This window comes from Pteronotus mesoamericanus, unplaced genomic scaffold, assembly GCF_021234165.1.
Source record: "Pteronotus mesoamericanus isolate MK-2021 breed Mesoamerican mustached bat unplaced genomic scaffold, CSHL_Meso_final contig_100, whole genome shotgun sequence".
Lineage (NCBI taxonomy): Eukaryota > Metazoa > Chordata > Mammalia > Chiroptera > Mormoopidae > Pteronotus > Pteronotus mesoamericanus.
In genome coordinates this window covers 13,863,139-13,881,962 of record NW_026554999.1, presented here as the reverse complement: position 1 = coordinate 13,881,962, position 18,824 = coordinate 13,863,139, and the positions used below count along the sequence as shown (strand labels likewise).

Sequence of the window (18,824 nt, the reverse complement as noted above, 5' to 3'; positions counted from 1 at the left end):
TTAAATGTGAAAGATGATGAATAGAAAGTTTTAAGTGGAAATTCGGTATAAAGTGTTCCCTCATTCATTTGATAATTATTTCCATAAAAAAAGATGAGCTTTTTGACGCTTTTTTAGGAACACAGTTAATGGGCAGAAAAAGTGTTATTTAGGGATTAGCAAGGTGATGTGAAATGAAGCAAGTTAATGAGCAGAGAAGTTACCAAAACCAGGCTGTAAGTATTAGAATAAGGTAAGACAGGAACTAGAACCAGGTGGGGATCAGCATCATCCAGAAATGAAAAGGAACCAGAGGTCTGAAAGATGGGGCAGTGTAGTAGCAGCAGCACAGAAAGGGTATTCTGGGCTTCTGCTTCGGGTGAAAACAGGTGGTGTGCTCCCTGACTCAGTGTTTAATCAGCAGATGCATGGCTGATTTACCACAGAAATCTGGCTAGGAGGCATTTGCCATCTGATGGTGTGCCTCAGAGCAGGGGCCAAGTAGATCACACAAGATGGGTATGGGTAAGATTTCTCTAAGAGAAAAGCAATACTTGATCCCTGTGTGGGGAAACCACAGGGCATGCCTGGACTGCAGAAACTGGCACACCCAGTTGCTTGTAAGTCTCAGACCATCAACTCTGGACCTCTACTGCATATATTTGTGGAAGGATAAGATAAAGCAGTTTGCACTAAGGGGTTAATATTCAGTCCATCTCCCTCAAAAGGCATTCGTTTTAATAAGGATAGCCTTTCCTCAAGGGATGAATTTTAGGCAAAAGATCATTTGCTTGGGGCATGGGAGCTTTTCTACATGTCCACATTTTTTTTCCAAGGAGCTGCTGGTTAAGCAACTGTCATGTAGTAAGAAATTTGGCGAGGTGGAGAGCATGGATTCTTCTTAGGGAATCTAATGAAAACTAAGGGCCCTCTACTCGGAAAAATCAGCATGAGCCTACCCCCACTTACAATTTCACATAAAATTTCAAAGGGCTCAGGAACTCTGAAGGCCATTCTCATTCCCAAACACGTGTGGTCTGTTGTCATCTATGTAGTGTGATGTGTTCATGTTTGGAAATGCCATTAAGAATTTTCCAGAAATGCCTGTCCAGAATTTTCCAGTTACAAAGGTAACAAAATAAGCAAAACCAATCATTGGGTGTGTTCAGTAAGACTGTTACAGGAGAAACTCGGTTCTTCTTGCCGATGCAGTAAAGAATTATAGATCAGCAAGCCTATTAGCTTGCAGGCAAAGTTTGTTAGTGCTAAGCTCTAACAGGAAAGCAAAAGCAAAGGTGGCAAGAGCAGGTGGCCAGAGGCCAGGTGGCGAGGGGCACCCCGTGTGGCAAAAAAGCCAAGAAAGCAAGTCTTTTGTTCTGAGGACTTAAATAGTTGGCAGGATGGGGGTGAAGAAGTTACATATTGATTGATGTTTAATGGTGGTGCCAACTTTCTCAGGGGGAAATGACTACCCAAACATAGGTACGTGTAGGGGTCTGCTAGCCCAAATCCTTATCTTGCTCCAAACTCCATTTGTTCATTTTGCATACATGACAGGAGGCAAGCAATTAACCAAAGATGTTTTATGGGGTTTTTCTTTGGGCACTATGGACTTTGTCCCCTTCCCCCTTCCTGGGCTTGGGATAAATACACAGTCTCAAGGTTTTCTTTTTCCCAGGTAGTGGAAATGATACACAGACTTTCAAGGGCTTTCCCCTTTTGCACTATCACAGTTTTGCTCATTGTTCAGAATGCCTGGCACCCTTACCCAACTGGGCGCAGGACTACTGGGTCAATGGGTGAGACATGTCTGCCTTTGTTTTTAGCCCCTATATTAATATCTTTGTTAGAGTGCAATGGTGAGGGCCCCTGCCTTTATTCTCCCTCTGGTCATTCATTCCTAGCTTCTATGTAACATTCCCCCCTGAAGTAATAGGAACCCAAATCTTTGGTGACTTTGGGCTCAGGACTGCTGGATCATTGGGTGTGACATGTTTTCCTCCTCCTCCCCGCCTTGGTTTGCTGTCTATCCTATCTAACAACATAAGGGTTGTAACAAAAAAAAGACACCCCTCACATGCTTTAAAGATTCAGAATTCATTTTTATGTCTCAAAGCCATTTCAGGTGTAAATCTAAGATCTATTTGTAGGGTGTTTTTAAACTTTTTATTAGACAAGTTCATAATAGCCCTGGCTGGTGTAGCTCAGTTGGTTAGAGCATTGCCCCATAAACCGAAAGGTAAAAGGTTCAATTCCTGGTCAGGTCATGTACTCAGGTTGTGGGTTTGATCCCCAGTTAGGGCATGGAACATGTATGAGAGAGCAACCAATCAATGTTTCTCACATTGATGGTTTTCTCCCCTACCCACTTTCTCTCTCAAAGGAATGAAAAAAATGTCCTCAGGTTAGGATTAAACAAATTCATACTAGAAAAATTAGGAAATAAAAGTAATCATAAATAAGTTACAAGGAACTATAATTCCACCATCAGAGATAATCTGTTAATATTTAGGTATAGATCTTCCCAGGTTTCTCTTCATGCATGTATTTTTCCTGTATTTTGGGGGTCATACCATACATACCAAACCTGCCTTTTTCTTTGTTATATTCATTCATCAAATACCTGAGTGCCTAATACAGAGGTGGGCAAAAGTAGGTTTATAGTTCATATGGAAACAGGCAATCAGGATGATTATTACAATAACTGTATTAAAAGAATGTCACAATGACACAGTGCACTCAGGTACAATCTCCTAAGAGCTCAAATTTCTGGCCTTCATTATTTACACATTCATGAGTCTATCTGCCATATTCAAGCACACTTTGGCAGAGGGTTCTCTATAGGTCTAGGCTTGCCTGCCCCTGTACATTCTACATACTGAGGAATCCAGTGGAAAACCAGAAAGGCAAGGTCCTCGATTTCATGATGCTTACCTTCAAAGGGGGTGAGCCATACCCTAAAATTAGAAAGTACCAAATATGAGCCATGCCAAAAAGGAAAATGATGTGGGCAATTTTAGATGGGGTGCTGAAGGTGGGAGTACTAAGGTGACATTTAAGTTCTTGAGACTCAAGCGCCAGTGCACAGGCTGCACAAGAGCAATCAGAGTTCTGCCATTGAGGCTGAAGTATGATCCAAGGGGAAAAAATTCGGTGATATAGAAGTTAGGAATTGAGCATGATGGGCCTTGTGGACACAAGTAAGGAATTTGGATGTAAGTCTACTTGAAGGTGTTCAGATCCGGTTTTAAACATCACTAAGGCTGCTATGTGGAGAAGAGACTGTAAGAAAGGAAGAGGTAAGGAGGAGACATCAGGAAACTATCACATGAGTCTGCAATGGAGATGAGGGAGGCATGGACCAGAAATGGAAAGAAGTGGGTATATTTAGGGTGTATAATAAGAGACAATAGGACTAGGTAACTGATTAGCAGTGCAGGGTGAGGGAAAGTAGAATCAAGGCATACACTTAGGTTTTAAGCTTGAACAACTAAGTGGATGAGAATAACAGGTTTGATAGAAAAAAATCAGGATTTCTATTTTGAGATGTCTATCAAACATCCAGGTGTAGTTATTTAGTAGGCAGTGGCATGAGTGTAGAACTCAGTGGTCAGGTAGGACTGCAGGTAAAATTTTGGAGTCACAGGTCTCATTCCAAATGGTCTCATTCCATGATGGCAAAGATTTTTTTAAAACACATTATTTTAAAACATTCAAATTGAAGTATCAGATACATACATAAAAGTCCCCTATTGTCTGGGTACATACAGCTAAATGAAGTTTTACAAACTGCAGACCCTGTTAAGAAATGGAGTGTTATCCTCACTCTAGAAGCTAACTCCTAGTCTCTATCCCCAGTCACAATACCGCACTCTCCCTCAAAAAGACAATCACTAGCCTGGCTTTTAAGATTATTTTTCAAGATCGTATTTATTTTTTAGAGAGAGGAGAAGGGAGGGAGAAAAAGAGAAACATCAATTGGTTGCCTCTCGGATGCCCCCAACCAGGGACCTGACCCACAACCCTGGCATGTGCCCTGCTGACTGGGACTGGGACCAGCAACCTCTTGGTTTGCTGTACAGTTTGATGCCCAACCCACTGAGTCACACCAGTCAGGACTTAACAGATTCATTTTTCCAAGTTTTGTCTGTTATATAATGGAATCATACAGCATTTATTATTTTACATGTGGTTTCTTTCACACAACATTATGTTAGTGATATTTATCCACATTGTTTATTCATGTCCACTGTGAATATACACATTTTATTTATACATTCTACTATCAATGGGAATATCGGTAATTTCCACTATTTGTCTATTACAATCAATGCTGTTATGAATATACAAAATCTAGTCTATGGCTTTTGATAGAAATAGAATCTTAGTCATAATATATACATTCTATTCAACAGCAATTTTCCAAAGTGATTAACCCAATAGACACGTCCAGCATACAAGTGCCAGCTGCTTCACATCCTTGGTGCACAATGATTTTGTTTTGTTCCAGTGCCTATAACAGTGCCGTACTTACTTATCTACCCAGTAGGTACAACAAGTGTGCAAACAATTCTGTTGAAAGAATGAATCTGAACACAGATGGCATTTAAAGCTGTGCACCTGAATAAGATCATCTTGAAGAAATAGAATTAGATTAGAGGGCTAATGTGTTGGGAAACACTCTGTCTGGTTTTAGGAACTGTAACTCCGCTGACAGGCAAGAGGGCCCCAAGACTGGAGCTAATCAAGGCCTTGGGAAAACAGGCCACTGAGGAGACAAAACCTGTTTCCCTGGCAGGGGCTGCGCCTCACATCACCCTGCTTGGCCCTGTGATGGTCGGTTGTTGGTGACAGGTAAGTTTTCTCATGAGGAGAAAACCTAAGGCAGACATTGGCTGGGATGGGCAGAAGACATGGACTGGGGGTACATGGAGAAAGGGCAAAAAGGCCCGCACCCCTCTGCTCAGCTTGGATATGGCTGGGGTCCTCATTCTATCTGAAAGAAGTCTCCTTGTCTCTTGGTGGCTCCCTCCTCCCACCTGGCTCAGGCTCAAAACAATACTGGAGACAGTCCTAAACTAGATCTGGTGGTTCCCAGGGAAAATAAGGCCTAAAAGTAAATTCTTTAAAGTGTGCTTTGTTTCTCCCTCAAAAGTTATGATAGCCAGCTCATGCTGGGAAGGAAATTTACATTATTCAAAGACCCTAATCCTATACCCTTTGGCACTTTCATTTTTACACTCTCATGTTTACTAGTCTCCTCTTGGGCCCAGGTGTATTGGTGTGTTCCTGCCATATGTTTTCTTCAAAACATCATCTATTCTCTGTAAACATTAACATACTGATGTAATGAGATAACCGGTGCATTCCTGTTACCTAGCCCCTGACAACCCTTTCAACAAAAGTCTTTGAACAAAGGGCCTGGGATCCTTCCCCACTAGAGGGAAGAGCCATGTCCCCTCTCCTGGCAAAAAGAGAAGTGTTTGTGATGACTCATGTTTATTCCCCCCAATCCATGGTGACAAGCCCGAGATGGGTTCTGTGGGATTCAGAGTCTGCACTCCCACCTCAGCTGGCCCTGAACAGTAACCCTCAGATCCAGGAGCGCGGCGCTCCCCAGGACTGGCTCGTCCCCAAGGCAATTGTGGGCAGGACCCCTGCCGGCAGTATCCCTGACTGCCTTGCTCGCCCGCAACACTAAAGAATAAGCCTTCAGTGACTCCTACATTTAGAGAACTGGCAGAAGAGGAGCAAGTAGAGGAGGAAGAAAATGGGAGCCCATGGGATTCTGCATATCAAGAGAAATGTGTGTTTCAAGGGGGTACAGTTAACCACTTTGAATGCTGCCAAGAGATCACAATATAAGGCAGAATAGGGAAAGAGTCCGGAGTTCTGTTTTTGGTCATTTCAAGCTTGAAGGGTTTAAGCATTGATCATTCAGATGGAGACTTTAAATGGGCAACTGGATGTGTAAGTCTGGCGTTTAGAAGCTGATATGTAAGTCTGGTATTTATGAGTGTAAATTTACTTGCGAAGGAGAGAGTGTAAACTGGAGAATAGATGGGCACCCAGCTGTGAAGCATTTCCACTGAGAAGGAATACCTGCAGACTATGTGTATGGTTAGTGTATGGTAAGGTAGGAGAGAAGCTTGGAAAATACCTTGTCACTGAGGTAATGGCAACATCAACTGTGTTAAATATTGGTGAGTTTCAACAAAATGAGAACAGAAAAATGATCACTAGATTTAACTACTAATGAATAATTACCGCAGTCAATACATATTCTTCTGCAACATCACTTTGGCTGTAAAAACACCCATTGTATGGCTGTACCAAAATCTGCTCAACCAGTCCCACTGTTGAATTCTTAGATTCTTCCCAAACCATTAGAATCATAAAGTTGCCTTGAGCATGCTCTTAAGAGTTGAAGTTACTGGCTCAAGAAAGTATTAACATTTTGCAAGCTTTTTATACAGCTACCAAACTACTCTCAAGAAAGGTTTTATTAAATTCTACCACCACCCCATGGAAATACAGTAATTGTAAAAATTAAAAAAAAAGTTTTTACCATTTCAATTGGTGGTATGTTATATTTACATTTTTATTAATGAAGTCATATGTTTGTTGATCATTAGTTACTTGTTAATAGCCTGCCTATAACTCTTATCCCCAATGAGAGTTGTTACAGGCAAACTGTATGTTAAATATCCAGAAGATTGAAATATTGGTTTAGTGAAGTGCAAAAAGCAGATAAACATAAGTATGAATCACAGCTTGTGAATACACTAGCTGTATGGCCCTGGTCAGGTAACTTCTCAAATTCCACCTTTTTGTCTGTACAACAGGGATCAGTTATATCTTGAAGTGTTCTAAACAATGAAGTGACGTACAAAATGCTGGGAATTATGACAATCATTATGCAAAAATAACCGCCATGGTTATTCGTGGTTTTATCTAAAAAACATAGGCTGTAGGGCAGCTGGTTGGTTTGAAGAAACTAAGATCCTATTTGTCATTTCCACCATCCTACTCAAATTCCTGCCCCTCCTCCTGGGTGCTGGCGTCGCCACGGCAACAAGCACGCGCTGCCCAAGGCACAGATCACTGGCGGTTGGGGACCTCGGCCACCTCACTCTCCGGTGGCCAGCGACTACGCGGCGCGTCCAACCCACCTGGTCTCAAATAAGATCTCCCTCGGGCTTAGGGCTAAGGACCGAGCGGCGGCATGGCCAAAGCGGCAGCCTCTTCGCCGCTAGAGGACTTAGACCTGAGCGGAGAGGAGGTTCAGCGGCTCACCTCCGCCTTTCAGGACCCGGAGTTCCGGCGAATGTTTTCCCAGTACGCCGACGAGCTCACGGACCCCGAGAACCGGCGGCGCTACGAAGCAGAGATCACCGCGCTGGAGCGTGAGCGCGGTGTGGAGGTGCGGTTTGTGCACCCCGAGCCTGGCCATGTGCTGCGCACTAGCCTGGACGGGGCGCGGCGCTGCTTCGTGAACGTGTGCAGCAACGCGCTGGTAGGCGCACCCACCAGCCGGCCAGGTTCCGGGAGCGCAGCGGACGGTAGCCTGTGGTCCCTGCCCTATAGCCTGGCGCCCGGCCGCGAGTACGCAGGACGCCGCGGCATCCGCTACACAGTCTACGACGTGGTCTTCCACCCAGGTGCGCTCGCGCTGGCTCGGCGCCACGAGCGCTTCCGCCAGATGCTGGACGCCACGGCCCTGGAGGCCGTTGAGAAGCAGTTCGGCGTGAAGCTGGACCACAGAAATGCCAAGATGCTGAAGATCAAGTACAAGGGGACCCCGGAGGCCGCCGTGCTGCGCACACCCCTGCCCGGGGGTGTCCCGGCCCGGCCCGAGGGGGAACTGGAGAGCCCTCTACCTGATTTTCCCTACCCTTACCGGTGCCCGGTAGCCGCTGGGAACTCTGCAGGGCCCAAGCCCCGGGCTCCCTCCCCTACAGAGGCGGTTCCGCAGCCGGCCCCCACCGAGCCTCGCTACAGTGTGGTGCAGCGCCACCACGTGGACCTCCAGGATTACCGCTGTTCCCGGGACTCGGCCCCCAGCCCGGTGCCTCAGGAGCTGGTGGTTACCATCGAGCTGCCGCTGTTGCGCTCGGCAGAGCAGGCGGCGCTGGAGGTGACGGGAAAGCTGCTGTGTCTGGACTCGAGGAAACCCGACTACCAGCTGCGGCTCTCGCTCCCGTATCCAGTGGACGACAGTCACGGGAAGGCGCTGTTCAATAAGGCCCAGCGACAACTGGTGGTCACACTACCCGTGGTGCAGTCCGCGGCGCGCCGGGAGCTGGCTGCGGCGCCGGAAGAGTCCACCGACCCGTCCGGAACTGACGGCGCTGCCTGCACTTCCGCTCTCGAGGGGCAGACGGGGCCCGCTGGGGGCCGCGCAGGGGACCAGCACGAGGATCCCAGCCGAGTTGGGGCTGCAGACGCCGGGATCACCACTCCGGACGTCGCCGAGGAGGAGCCTGTCTCCGAACTGGAGAAACGGGACTTGGGCGTGCAAACGCTGTCGACTACCAACTTTGGGGAAAAACCGCTTCCCGGAACAGGGAGCTCACCTGGAGTGGGTGGCAGAGTGCCCCCTTGTATTTTAGCCGAGGACCTAGACAGAGGGTCTTCTGCAGGAGGAAGGAGTGCGTGCGGAGATCTCAGCGTTGAGCCCCGCGTGGCCCGGGAAGACACGGGCAGGGAGCCTTCTGATCCAGCCATGAGTGGTCCCGGGACAGACAGCGGGGGACCTCTGTGTCCTCCTTTGCAGTGTAATCAGGATGAAGAGTCTCTGACTGTGCTAATTCAAGTGCCTCGGATCCAGCCGCAAAGTCTTCAAGGGGATGTGAGCCCCCCTCGGTACAAATTGTGCTTCTTCACCCAAGATTTAGTTTATTATTCCTTCGTTTTGCAGTTTGCTCCAGAAAATAAATTGAGTATCAAAGAACCAGTGGTTAGCATTTCTTCAAACAATGCAGTGATAGAACTGGCCAAATCTGCAGGGTGCTATGGATATTGGAGACAGTGGTATTATGGTTTAAACCACGATTCTTTGGAGGTAACAATTCTTTCTAGAGTCTTAAGATTTGAAATATTCCATCCTACTTTTTAAACTTCACCCACTTAGCTTATTCTAAACAAAGTATTTTCCATTGGAACTTCTCTTGAAATTACCTGAAATTGATACACGTGATGAGAGATGTAAGTGCTCATTAAACGCGTATTGAAAAAATAAAAAAAAAAACCCAAACCAAAAATACCGAAAAAACAAAAAACACCACACATCCTCTCTGATGGATGGGTTCCACATCTTCAAAATTGTCCTTAATGCATTTGCTTTCCTGCAGTCCATTAACTGAGGAGGACACGAATAGATTCCCAGGATTCATAAACCTCTAAAATTGCATGCAAGAAGTTGAGGGTACTTTCTTCCGGGGAGAGGGCTATAACTTGGGTCATATTCTCAAAGAGGTCGATGACCCAAATAGGCTTGAGAGGCACTCTGTTAGGGCCACATTTTAAGTCGCTAAGTAACATTGTCCGACTATAGAAAGTAATCAATTTATTTTCCGGCGAGCAAAAGTGACTTAGCCACGTTGCTTCTGTAAGAAAAGGAACTCAGAACCAGGTGACAATCTAAATAAATTCCTCGTCCTTTCGACCATATAGTGCTGCGTCAGTTTAGTCGCCCATCGTGGTGGGGTTGTCCTCGGGTAGGCGTTTTGCTGCATTGAAATTACATCTTTTTGCGTCTGTTTTAATCATCTTTACATCCCTGGCACAATGGCTGGCATTTTACAAAGGGTAATGTAAATGTGTTTTAAACTGAACGGCACCATCAGCTGCACTTCTGGGCATATACTCTAGAACTGGGCTGAGCATTACCTAGTTTATTTAGGTTATAATTTTGATAATTCAGTATGTCCTGTTGTAGTTGCTAATTACTTTTTGGGTTTTTTGAGTTTCAGCTTCAACTCCAGTACGATGGGCAAATACTGGGAAAAAACCTTGAAGTTTTAAAGAACTATTGTAAACTCACAAATGAACAATTACTTAGTGGCTTTGATTGAGGTTTGCATTGGTGTTACATGTAAATTTTTAAAACTGAGTTTAATTCCCGGAAACAATACAAATTGCAGATTATATATTAAAAATTAAGTTTTGGCCTTATGCTTTACCTGCCAGAAGTTTTCACTTCTTCCCCATTGTTTTTCTAGAAATTTGTTAATAAGTGACACTTATTTTATGAGGGGTATCTTCTGTGAAAAGTGGTTACTTTGGAAGATTGCAAAAGTGGTGAGATAAGTATTCAGGGCTAGGTAAAATACATGGTGATAATAGGAAATTGACTCTCTGTTTATGTCATTAGCAGAGGGAAATTTAGGAAAAGGCAACCACTTTCCTGTAATTGTCTTAATAAATGTGAAAGTAGCCCTGGCTGATTGTGGCTCAGTGGATTCAGTGCCGGCCTGCAAACCAAAGGGTCGCTGTTTTGATCCCCAGTGCAGGGCACAAGAGGTTTTGGCCCAGGTGCGAGGGACGGGGCGGGCGGGGGGGGGGGGGGGGCGGGACGGGACGGGACGTGGGGGGCGCTTGAGATGCAGCCACACATTGATCTTTCTCTCTGTTTCTCCCTCCCTTCTCTCTAAAGATAAATAAAATCTTTTTTTTTTAAGTGAAAGTAACTCACAATGTGGAAAGAAAGCTTTGTGGACAAGCAGTGGGAAAAATACTAAATACACTTTAATTTTCTAGTGGGCTACTTTATTTTAGCATTATATATTAAAAATTAAGTTTTTGGCCTTAGGCTTTAACCTGCCAGAAGTTTTCACTTCTTCCCCATTGTTTTTCTAGAAATTTGTTAGACATTATTTTAGCAAAGAAACCAGACAAAAATGGGATTATGGCAACTGAGTTTTTTATCTTTGAAACCTGAAATAGGTTTAATACTTTTTCATTAATCATCACATTTGCTAAGACTGATGAATCATAATGTTGTTTTTTTTTCCTTTACATTTCACTGTCTCTGGACCAGGCTCTAAGTATTAAATTTTTAAAAAAATCACAAAAGAGTAGTGGTAGATAGATAATATATCATGATTAGATTATTATATGCATTATATGAAAATAATTATAATGTGAGGAGACTGATTTGTGGCCATCAAGTTCAGAATTGTTACTTTACATGTAAGTGCAAAATATATTTATATAAGCCTTAAATAGTCACTGGGAATTTTCCTAATGCTTCACAACCACCGAATAGAGTATCTTTTTTTTTTAAATCCTCACCTAAGGATATTTTTATAATTTTAGAGAGAGGAAGGGGGAGAGAGAGAGAAATGTGGATTGATTGCCTCTCCTATATTCCCTGAGTGTGGTTTGACCTGCAACCTTTTGATGTATGGGAGGATGCTCCAACCAACTGATCCAGGGCAATACAGTATCTTTTATAGTAAAATCAGTCATTACAATGTGAAGACAATTTTATGGAAATTGTTTGTATTTTAATCATAACCATTTCCATTATAAATATATATTACTTTTCCTTAGGTTAACTAAAAATAAACTATTTGGTGTATTTTCTTATACAATTAATATGAAAGTCTTTTCCAGAGACAGGAAACTTAGAAATTCTTTTGACGGTTGTGTTTTTGTAATACAGTGTTATTCTGGATCTTCAAATAATAGCAAGGCAAATTACTCCAAAAGTAAAATTTTTCTGTTCCCCAGGTTCAACCCGTTTAGTAGGTGTTCCCAAGTTCAAACACTTTTAATAGAAGAAAACTTGAAACTTGTCTTTTTTTAATTTCCTTCCCATATTTGGACTAAATAATGAATTTTTTATTTGTAATTATAAAATTTATACAAAAGTACAGAGAAAAATACTATTATTTTGGGCAACAATGAGCTGATTTTATGAATATGGTTATTCCTTCAGTGCCCTAACTGTATACCTATATTCACTTGATGTGAATATGAACAAATTGCTTTGTGTTTGGGGTTTTTGTGAATGTGATTTTTGCATTTCTTAGTGGTTTGGAAATCTGTCTCATTCTTATAAATGGCTGTATGCTGGTGTCACACTGGATTGTCTCATTTCTTAAAAATGAAATAAACTTCTTTTAAATAAAAATATTACACTTGGCTCTTACCTAAGAACCAAGAGAAAATTTTAATAGATCCTGTCTTGTATATTTCTTAGCTGACTGATTAGGAAGTGTTCTAAAATTGAATTACATTTTATAGCTTGGACTGCATATATAGCTCTAGAGGTGATGTTATTCTTATAAAATACTAAGAGAAAAAAATGAAAAGAAAATATCATTTGTAAGTAAGATTATCTAGGAGAGAAAACATACCTCAGATTTAACAGAGACCTAGCAAAGGAACTAAACTTTTTCTTTTAGGGTCTTTCCCTATATGTGTATGTACTCTTACTATTCTTAATGCTATGTACAAGACTGTTTTCTTTTGCCAAGATATCATAGGAATAACATGAAACATTTTAAAAGTGTAATCCCGAACTGTGGGAGAATTTTTATGAGTTGTTTTTTCATAAAACTGTGAAGTATGACCAATAAAGCAGAATATATTTTTTCTTTTTATTTTAGGAAAGGTTATTTGTAAATGAAGAAAATGTTAATGAATTCCTTGAAGACGTCCTGACCTCTCAGTTCCAACAGACAATGCCCCTAACCCCACCTTCAATTGAAGTCCTTCAGGTTACTGATAGCAAGATTCAAATTCAGGCAAAGGTAAGGATTTCAGTGGGCTTTGTATAATAGTGATTGAAGACAAGGTTAAAGCCTAATGAATAACGTAATTCTTGGTCATAACTTTAAGCTAAATGTATGTAATGGCCGGGAAGAGGAATAAAGACTTTTTTTGGTACCCATTTTAATATGTGCTAAATACTCTGCAATTCATTTTCATATATATATATATATCTATGTATATAGATATATATATCTATATCTATATATGTATACTTTTAACCCCAAAATAACTGTTGAATGAGGAATAGCGAAAAACTGACATTTGGGAAGTCAGTCCAGGGACAAAAGTCTTTTTAATTCTCAGACCATGTTATATAGTTTGTTCATTCTTTCTAGTTGAATCTTAAGTTTGGTTATTTTTATAGACTTCATTATTGGATGCAGAAATATTTTAACTAGTACAAATGGCATGTATGAACTGGGGAGAGAGTGGCTCTGAAGAATCACAGAGATTTAAGAAAATGCAAGAAATTCAAGAATGCCCTTATAAGAATAACTGCTAAGCCCTGGTGGGGTAGTTCACTTGGTTACAGCATATCGGGATTCACCAAAGTTGTGGGTTCAATCCCATTAGGGGACATACAAGAATCAACCAATGATTGATAAATAAATGGAACAACAAATCGATGTTTCTCTCACTCTCTTGCCTTTCCTCTCTTAAATACTGCTAAGGGTTTGTAGGCCAGGACTCTTATCCTGAGGTAGATAAGTAATTGAAAGAATTTAATCAGAGAATTAATGCCAGGTTTGCATTGTTGCATTTATTCATGGCAGCATTTGGAGGATGACTTTGAGGAGGAAGTCCACCTGCAGGTCTACAAGGGTTGGTTATTCCCTCACAACTTAAAAAATTTTTTTCCAGATGACACTACAATTTAATTTTCTATTTGTTTCAAAGGATTATTAATTTGCTGTTTCTCTTGACATAGTTGCGAGAATGTAATAACTCTGAGCAGCTTCAGGAAAAGGAAGAAAGAGGCAATGAAGGAAGTCATCTCACTGAAAAAGAAAATACAGAACATCCTACCACCTCAACAACTAATTCTGATTCATCTATAGCAGTCAAAGTACTAGAAATAGACAGTTGTGGTTCCGTTGAATACTGGCAACAAGAGTCTCTTGATGTTTCCCAAATGCTACTTGGAAAGTGTCAGCAACCTGAGTCAAAAATGGAACCTGAATTTATAAAAGAAAAAAGTGCTGTTTACTCCAATGAAGAGAAAGATAATTTAAAAGAACCAGTAATGACTGAACATAAAGAATTAACAGTTCACAATATACCTGGCTTTGACAACATAAAAGAAACCAATATGCAGGATGGTAGTGTGCAGATTATTACAGATCATGTGACTCATTGTGCATTCAGTTTTCAGAATTCTTTGCTATACGACTTGGACTAATTCTATATAATTTTAGAATTTAAAAGTTTAAGAATAAAAAAATTTTGGACTTAGTATAAATTCTGTTTCTGTTGACTACTGTCTTAAAACCAAAGATATTCAAGAAAGTATATTTTGGGTTTAAAATACATTCTCTGTTCACTTTTAAAACTGAAGATTTTCAAGAAATTAAAATTTGCAATTTTGATTCTAATGGGAAAATTGGAAATTTTTTTTTTGCACATATAATTTATATACAATTTCCTTAAGTTTTGTGGTTCCTCTGATAGATGTTATGTTTTTTCTAACAAGAGTTAAACATTTTAATACAGCCTGTATAAACTTACTTCTGTGTTGTTCTTGGCTTCTTTTGTTTACCATTACTTTAATAAAGTTTCAAAATATTCAGTTAAGTTGTGTCTGTCACAAAGAGTAATTCTTAAGAATGTAACTAGAAATGTAAGTGTGGTGGGGGCAGAATTTCAAAAGTAAGTTTAGAAATTTCACTAAATAGGAAGTATTTATGCTTGAAATATTCTTATAAATGAAAGAACTTCTCTACCCAAATAGTAATAATTCAAACAATTATACCAAAACACTGAATGAAATTTAGTATTTTTGCTTCCACAGTTTACTTTTCTCATGTCACAGAACCCCTGCCCCTAAATATATATACACACACATGCACACACACACACAATACTGATTATTTAGCAATGACTTTGAAAATTTAGTATTTTTAGAGTTTATTTCTTAAAGATTTTATTTATTTTTAGAGGTAGGGAAAAGGGAGGAAGGGAGAGAAACATCAATGTACGGTTGTCTCTTGCACGCCCCCTATTGGAGACCTGGCCTGCAACCCAGGCATGTGCCCCTACTGGGAATGGAATCAGTGACCCTTTGGTTCATAGGCCTGTACTCAATCCACTGAGCCACACCAGCCAGGCAGGGCTAAAGAGATTTTTTAGAAGTTATTGCTACATACTAAAACATCTCTTGGTTTTACAGAATACATTTCTGGATTTTAGAACAGGAAAACTAAAAAACCTGGAGATTTGCTTCCACAGGGAACTTATATTATTACATGAAGACAACAAAGGGTTTTCTAACCAATTTCCTTTATGATACCCAAAAGAAGGCAGCAGTAGATAATATATCTGTGGCTGTTATTTTGTGGAATAGTACTTTTATTTGAGGCCAAAAAAAATCCTACTAGATTTTTTTCCTTACAAATTTTTAAGACAGCATAAAATAAAACGTAGAAAGAAAAGTATCTGTTGACCTAATCTCTGACCCCAGAGAACATGAGCTGATGTATTTGTTCCAAAAAGAGCTACCAATTCAAACATCTGGACTTACCTTGGTCCTGGAAATTACTTAATACCTTTAATCCCATGAACTGGGGAGGTCATATCAGAGCACCAAAAGCTGGTACAAAGCCTGGCAACTCATCCTGATTTACATTTAAAATCCTGATAAAATCTGGAACTAGACTGGGTTGAGGGCAGTATAAATGTAGCCAGCTCATAAAACAAGAGAACCATTTCCCCCACCTTAGGTGACCAAACGCATTTTTCAACCATAAAATGCTTAATTTGCTGCAATAATTTTGAAACACTACTTAATGCACAATTTTCTTAGATTGAAATGACTAATTGTAGTATCTACACAAAAATTGGAGTTAATTTTTGGTTAGATGGAATTGTACACTGTTTAAGGGAAACAATGTTAAATGTGGAATACATTTTAAGCCCATTTCCTGTTATTTACTGTGTCCTTTTAAAAAGTATTTTGGTTAAAATAAAGCTGGTACTAGAACATGTTTCACTTCAGCATGTCTGAACTTTGTATTATTTCTGGCTGTATTTCCCTTACACAGCAGCTTTTTATTGTTCATTATCTATGCATGGCTAATTTGAAAGCCAGTTTCTTTCAATGGAAATGCCTTGTCAAGAGCTGGGTTTTCTCTAATTCAAACTCAGTTATGTAACGTACAAATAGTAAATATGAACATGTAATGCTAACTTTAAAACTTTTAGAATGCCTATTCTGAATTTTGGTGTAAAGAATACGTAAAATTTATTCTGCAAAACGATTAGGAACCTCTTTATGCAAAAATGATTATTTTATTTTGGCAGCACTAAAATAAGAAAAAAGAAACAAAACCATTTTATTTCTACACTGAGGTGAAAAGTGTTAAAATTTTCTTACCAAATACATTCCAAAAGAAAGTGTTCTATGAAGGTTCCAAAGCACAGGCAAATCTTAACACAATAATACAGGAATCTGCAATACTTAAACTGATTCTGTTTTGACAGGGTGTTTAACAAACATAACTTCTGAATGATAAAATCAGTGAAGCAATCCTTTCCTAGTAACTGTGCGGAGAGTGAAACTGGGCCTGTTCCATTAATACTTAACAATTTTGTTGTAATACTTTTTACTGCTATGACAATTTTAAATAACTTCGAAAATGGAAACGTATACAAAGTTCCAGGTAAAAAGATTAATAGATGCAATTTAAATAAAATTTCTCTTCTCTCACAGTAATGATTACCTTTACCAGATACAGAGCTTTAAAACCCAACTCCCAAAATGAAAACTTGTGTTTTAAATCTTAATCAGACATAAAGGAAAATGATTACTATAATTGGACACCTTTTACAAGAATTTTTTGTATTAAAGCAGAAACCAATCCCTAAACTCTTTTATTCAACTGTCTGTCCTGTTGAGACAAATATCAAAAATAGAAGACTGTCATTTTTGCTTTTGTAATTGTGATTTTTTTCCTCACTGCAGTCTTCTATAACTTTTACAGAGTTCATGGTCTCTAATATCTCCCCACCCTCCATTTTTCCTAGGTGGGGAAATGGCTGCCACGAACTTCTCACTGATACTTAGAGTTTCTGGAAACAGGTACTGTTTGTTACTATTTAAGAGTGACTCAATTTGGGCACTCTGGGTTGATGGTCTACAGGTTTTCTTGTGGTGCATACCACAGTCTCCAGCATGAAAAATCCTAGGTACCTGAGGAACCAGCACTTTCCAGAATTTTGGAAGACAAGATACAGTCAAATATTGAAGAGTCCAGTCCCAGTTATAATCATCGTAAGTACAGAAAGTGTCTGTGCAGTCGATCAGATTCTGATATGCATCCCGGGTCAAGGCTAGACCCATATTGTGCTCTGTGGATTTCCAAGTTTTCACGTCTACCTTATCAGCAATGCCAGAGAAACTTCGACTGGCAGTATAGGTTCCCAAGGAAAGAACATCACACTCAGGACACTCTTGTTGCTTTAATTTCCACATCTTTTTGAAGACATGGTAAAAGTCTGGGGCTAAGTAGTGATCCTCCTCTAGGAAAAGTATGAGGCCAGCATAGTCTCGAAGAACTTTGACCCTTTCCCATACAAAATGCAGCTTCCACCACCAATGGTGTTTGGTTTGAGAGAACTTGGCCTCTCTGTAATGGCCAAAGGAGTCAGGATACTCAGCATTAATGCATCCCATCTTCAAAGCTGCATTCTTCTCCAGATCTCTTGGGCAATCTCTAGGATCACTGCCCGGAAACTCGTTGGGGTACAACTGAATGCTGAAAGGAAAGAACACCTGCAGAACCGGACAGAAATCCACCCCAGCAATCAGCTGATTGATCTCAGTAGACCAGAAGTCATGGCTAAAGATGACGAGGACATTGTCAATACCCTGGGCCTTTCGAAGTGAGTCCAGCAGCAGTTTGAGGTAATCGGGCCGGTTATGTACCTGGACCACAAGCACCAGCTCTCGGGGGGCCCAGGAGCCTGCCTTGTCTACATTCCTCAGCGTCTGGTCAAAGTTCAGCTGGTACACCAGGGACCGGTACCGCAGCGTCAAGTTGTCCGCCTCGGGCTGCGGGGCCCCCGCGACCAGCGGGGCTGCCGACTCGTTGGAGACCCGACGGATGCCCATGGACACGGGGGGATGGTCCCCGCCCCGGCCACCGGCGGCACGCGCGGGCTCCGCGTCCAGCAGCGGCGGGGCGAGGGCCTCGTTCTTCCTTTGTCGCCCATTGCTGCTCCAGAGAACGAAGCCGCAGGCGGCCACCACGAGCGCCAGGATCAGCACCTTCCGCTTGTAGATACGGAACCTCATGGTCTCCAGGGCCGGGAGCGCGGGCAGGAGGGCGCGGAAAGGAGCTAGCAGCTTCTGCGCGGAAGGGGCGGGTGGGAGGAGGTCGTCGCCTTGGCCTGTAGCAGTCGGAACTGGCCCCCGCAGCTGCCCTCGCTAACTCATCCTGCGCCCCAGAAGTCCTGAGGCCCGAAGGCTCTCAGCTTCACCGTGCTACCCGGGCTCCACACATCTTCGCCCGGCAGCTGCAGCTCGGGCAGCGGCAGCGCCGCCGCTAGGAGCTGGGGCTCAGAGTCGCCTCGGTCCTCTCCATTTAGCACGAGTCTCGGAAGAAGCTCTGCCACGGCCCCACCGTACCCAGCTTCGTTACCTGCGCCTCCAGTGGCCCTGCGTCCTCTGCGTTCTCATCCTTACGCGGGCCCCAGGCAGGCAATTCCAAGCGACGCAGTCTCGCCCCACTCTGGCAGCGACCACTCTGACAACCCGCAACTGGCCCTTCGAGCTACGCTGGCCTTTGGGCCCACACCCCTCCGCCCCGCCCCTTGGGCCGTTGGTTGGCGCTTCCAAGACACGCGCA

General features: G+C 42.0%; 2 protein-coding genes and 1 long non-coding RNA gene across 5 annotated transcripts in view; 1 reads left to right on the top strand and 2 right to left on the bottom strand.

Annotated features, from left to right (window-relative positions):
- The window catches only part of LOC129086769 (uncharacterized), a 39,048-nt gene extending 30,759 nt beyond the window's left edge, over positions 1-8,289 (bottom strand). The window contains exon 1 of one of the 2 annotated variants that reach the window (XR_008530849.1): positions 8,018-8,289. This is a non-coding gene — a long non-coding RNA (uncharacterized LOC129086769). The remainder of the gene's footprint in view (positions 1-8,017) is intronic. The other variant, XR_008530851.1, reaches the window with a different exon arrangement.
- DNAAF2 (dynein axonemal assembly factor 2) lies at positions 7,205-14,446 on the top strand. Of its 2 annotated transcripts, none has more exons than XM_054593101.1 (3): positions 7,205-9,043; positions 12,597-12,740; positions 13,691-14,446. In XM_054593101.1, the coding sequence occupies exons 1-3, from the start codon at positions 7,205-7,207 to the stop codon at positions 14,159-14,161; spliced, it is 2,454 nt and encodes an 817-aa protein (XP_054449076.1). In that variant the 3' UTR covers positions 14,162-14,446. The 2 variants fall into 2 exon arrangements, with proteins under 2 accessions (XP_054449076.1, XP_054449159.1); XM_054593184.1 differs by having other exon boundaries at positions 8,809-8,844.
- Positions 14,447-14,921: 475 nt separating this feature from the next.
- Positions 14,922-18,769, bottom strand: MGAT2 (alpha-1,6-mannosyl-glycoprotein 2-beta-N-acetylglucosaminyltransferase). Its single transcript, XM_054592742.1, has 2 exons — positions 18,618-18,769; positions 14,922-18,325 (listed from the first exon to the last, which is right to left on the bottom strand). Exon 2 carries the CDS (start codon positions 18,269-18,271, stop codon positions 16,931-16,933), a length of 1,341 nt encoding a protein of 446 aa, XP_054448717.1. The 5' UTR covers positions 18,272-18,325; positions 18,618-18,769; the 3' UTR covers positions 14,922-16,930.
- Positions 18,770-18,824: the final 55 nt, after the last annotated feature.

What these genes read in the sequence shown, in the direction of transcription:
- DNAAF2 (XM_054593101.1), top strand. Translation starts at nt 7,205, where the DNA reads ATGGCCAAAGCGGCAGCCTCTTCGCCGCTAGAGGACTTAGACCTGAGC. An exon ending in TAAACCACGATTCTTTGGAG is followed by an intron (nt 9,044 to 12,596) that starts GTAACAATTCTT and finishes TTTTTATTTTAG; the next exon opens with GAAAGGTTATTTGTAAATGA. An exon ending in AGATTCAAATTCAGGCAAAG is followed by an intron (nt 12,741 to 13,690) that starts GTAAGGATTTCA and finishes CTCTTGACATAG; the next exon opens with TTGCGAGAATGTAATAACTC.
- MGAT2 (XM_054592742.1), bottom strand. Translation starts at nt 18,271, where the DNA reads ATGAGGTTCCGTATCTACAAGCGGAAGGTGCTGATCCTGGCGCTCGTG.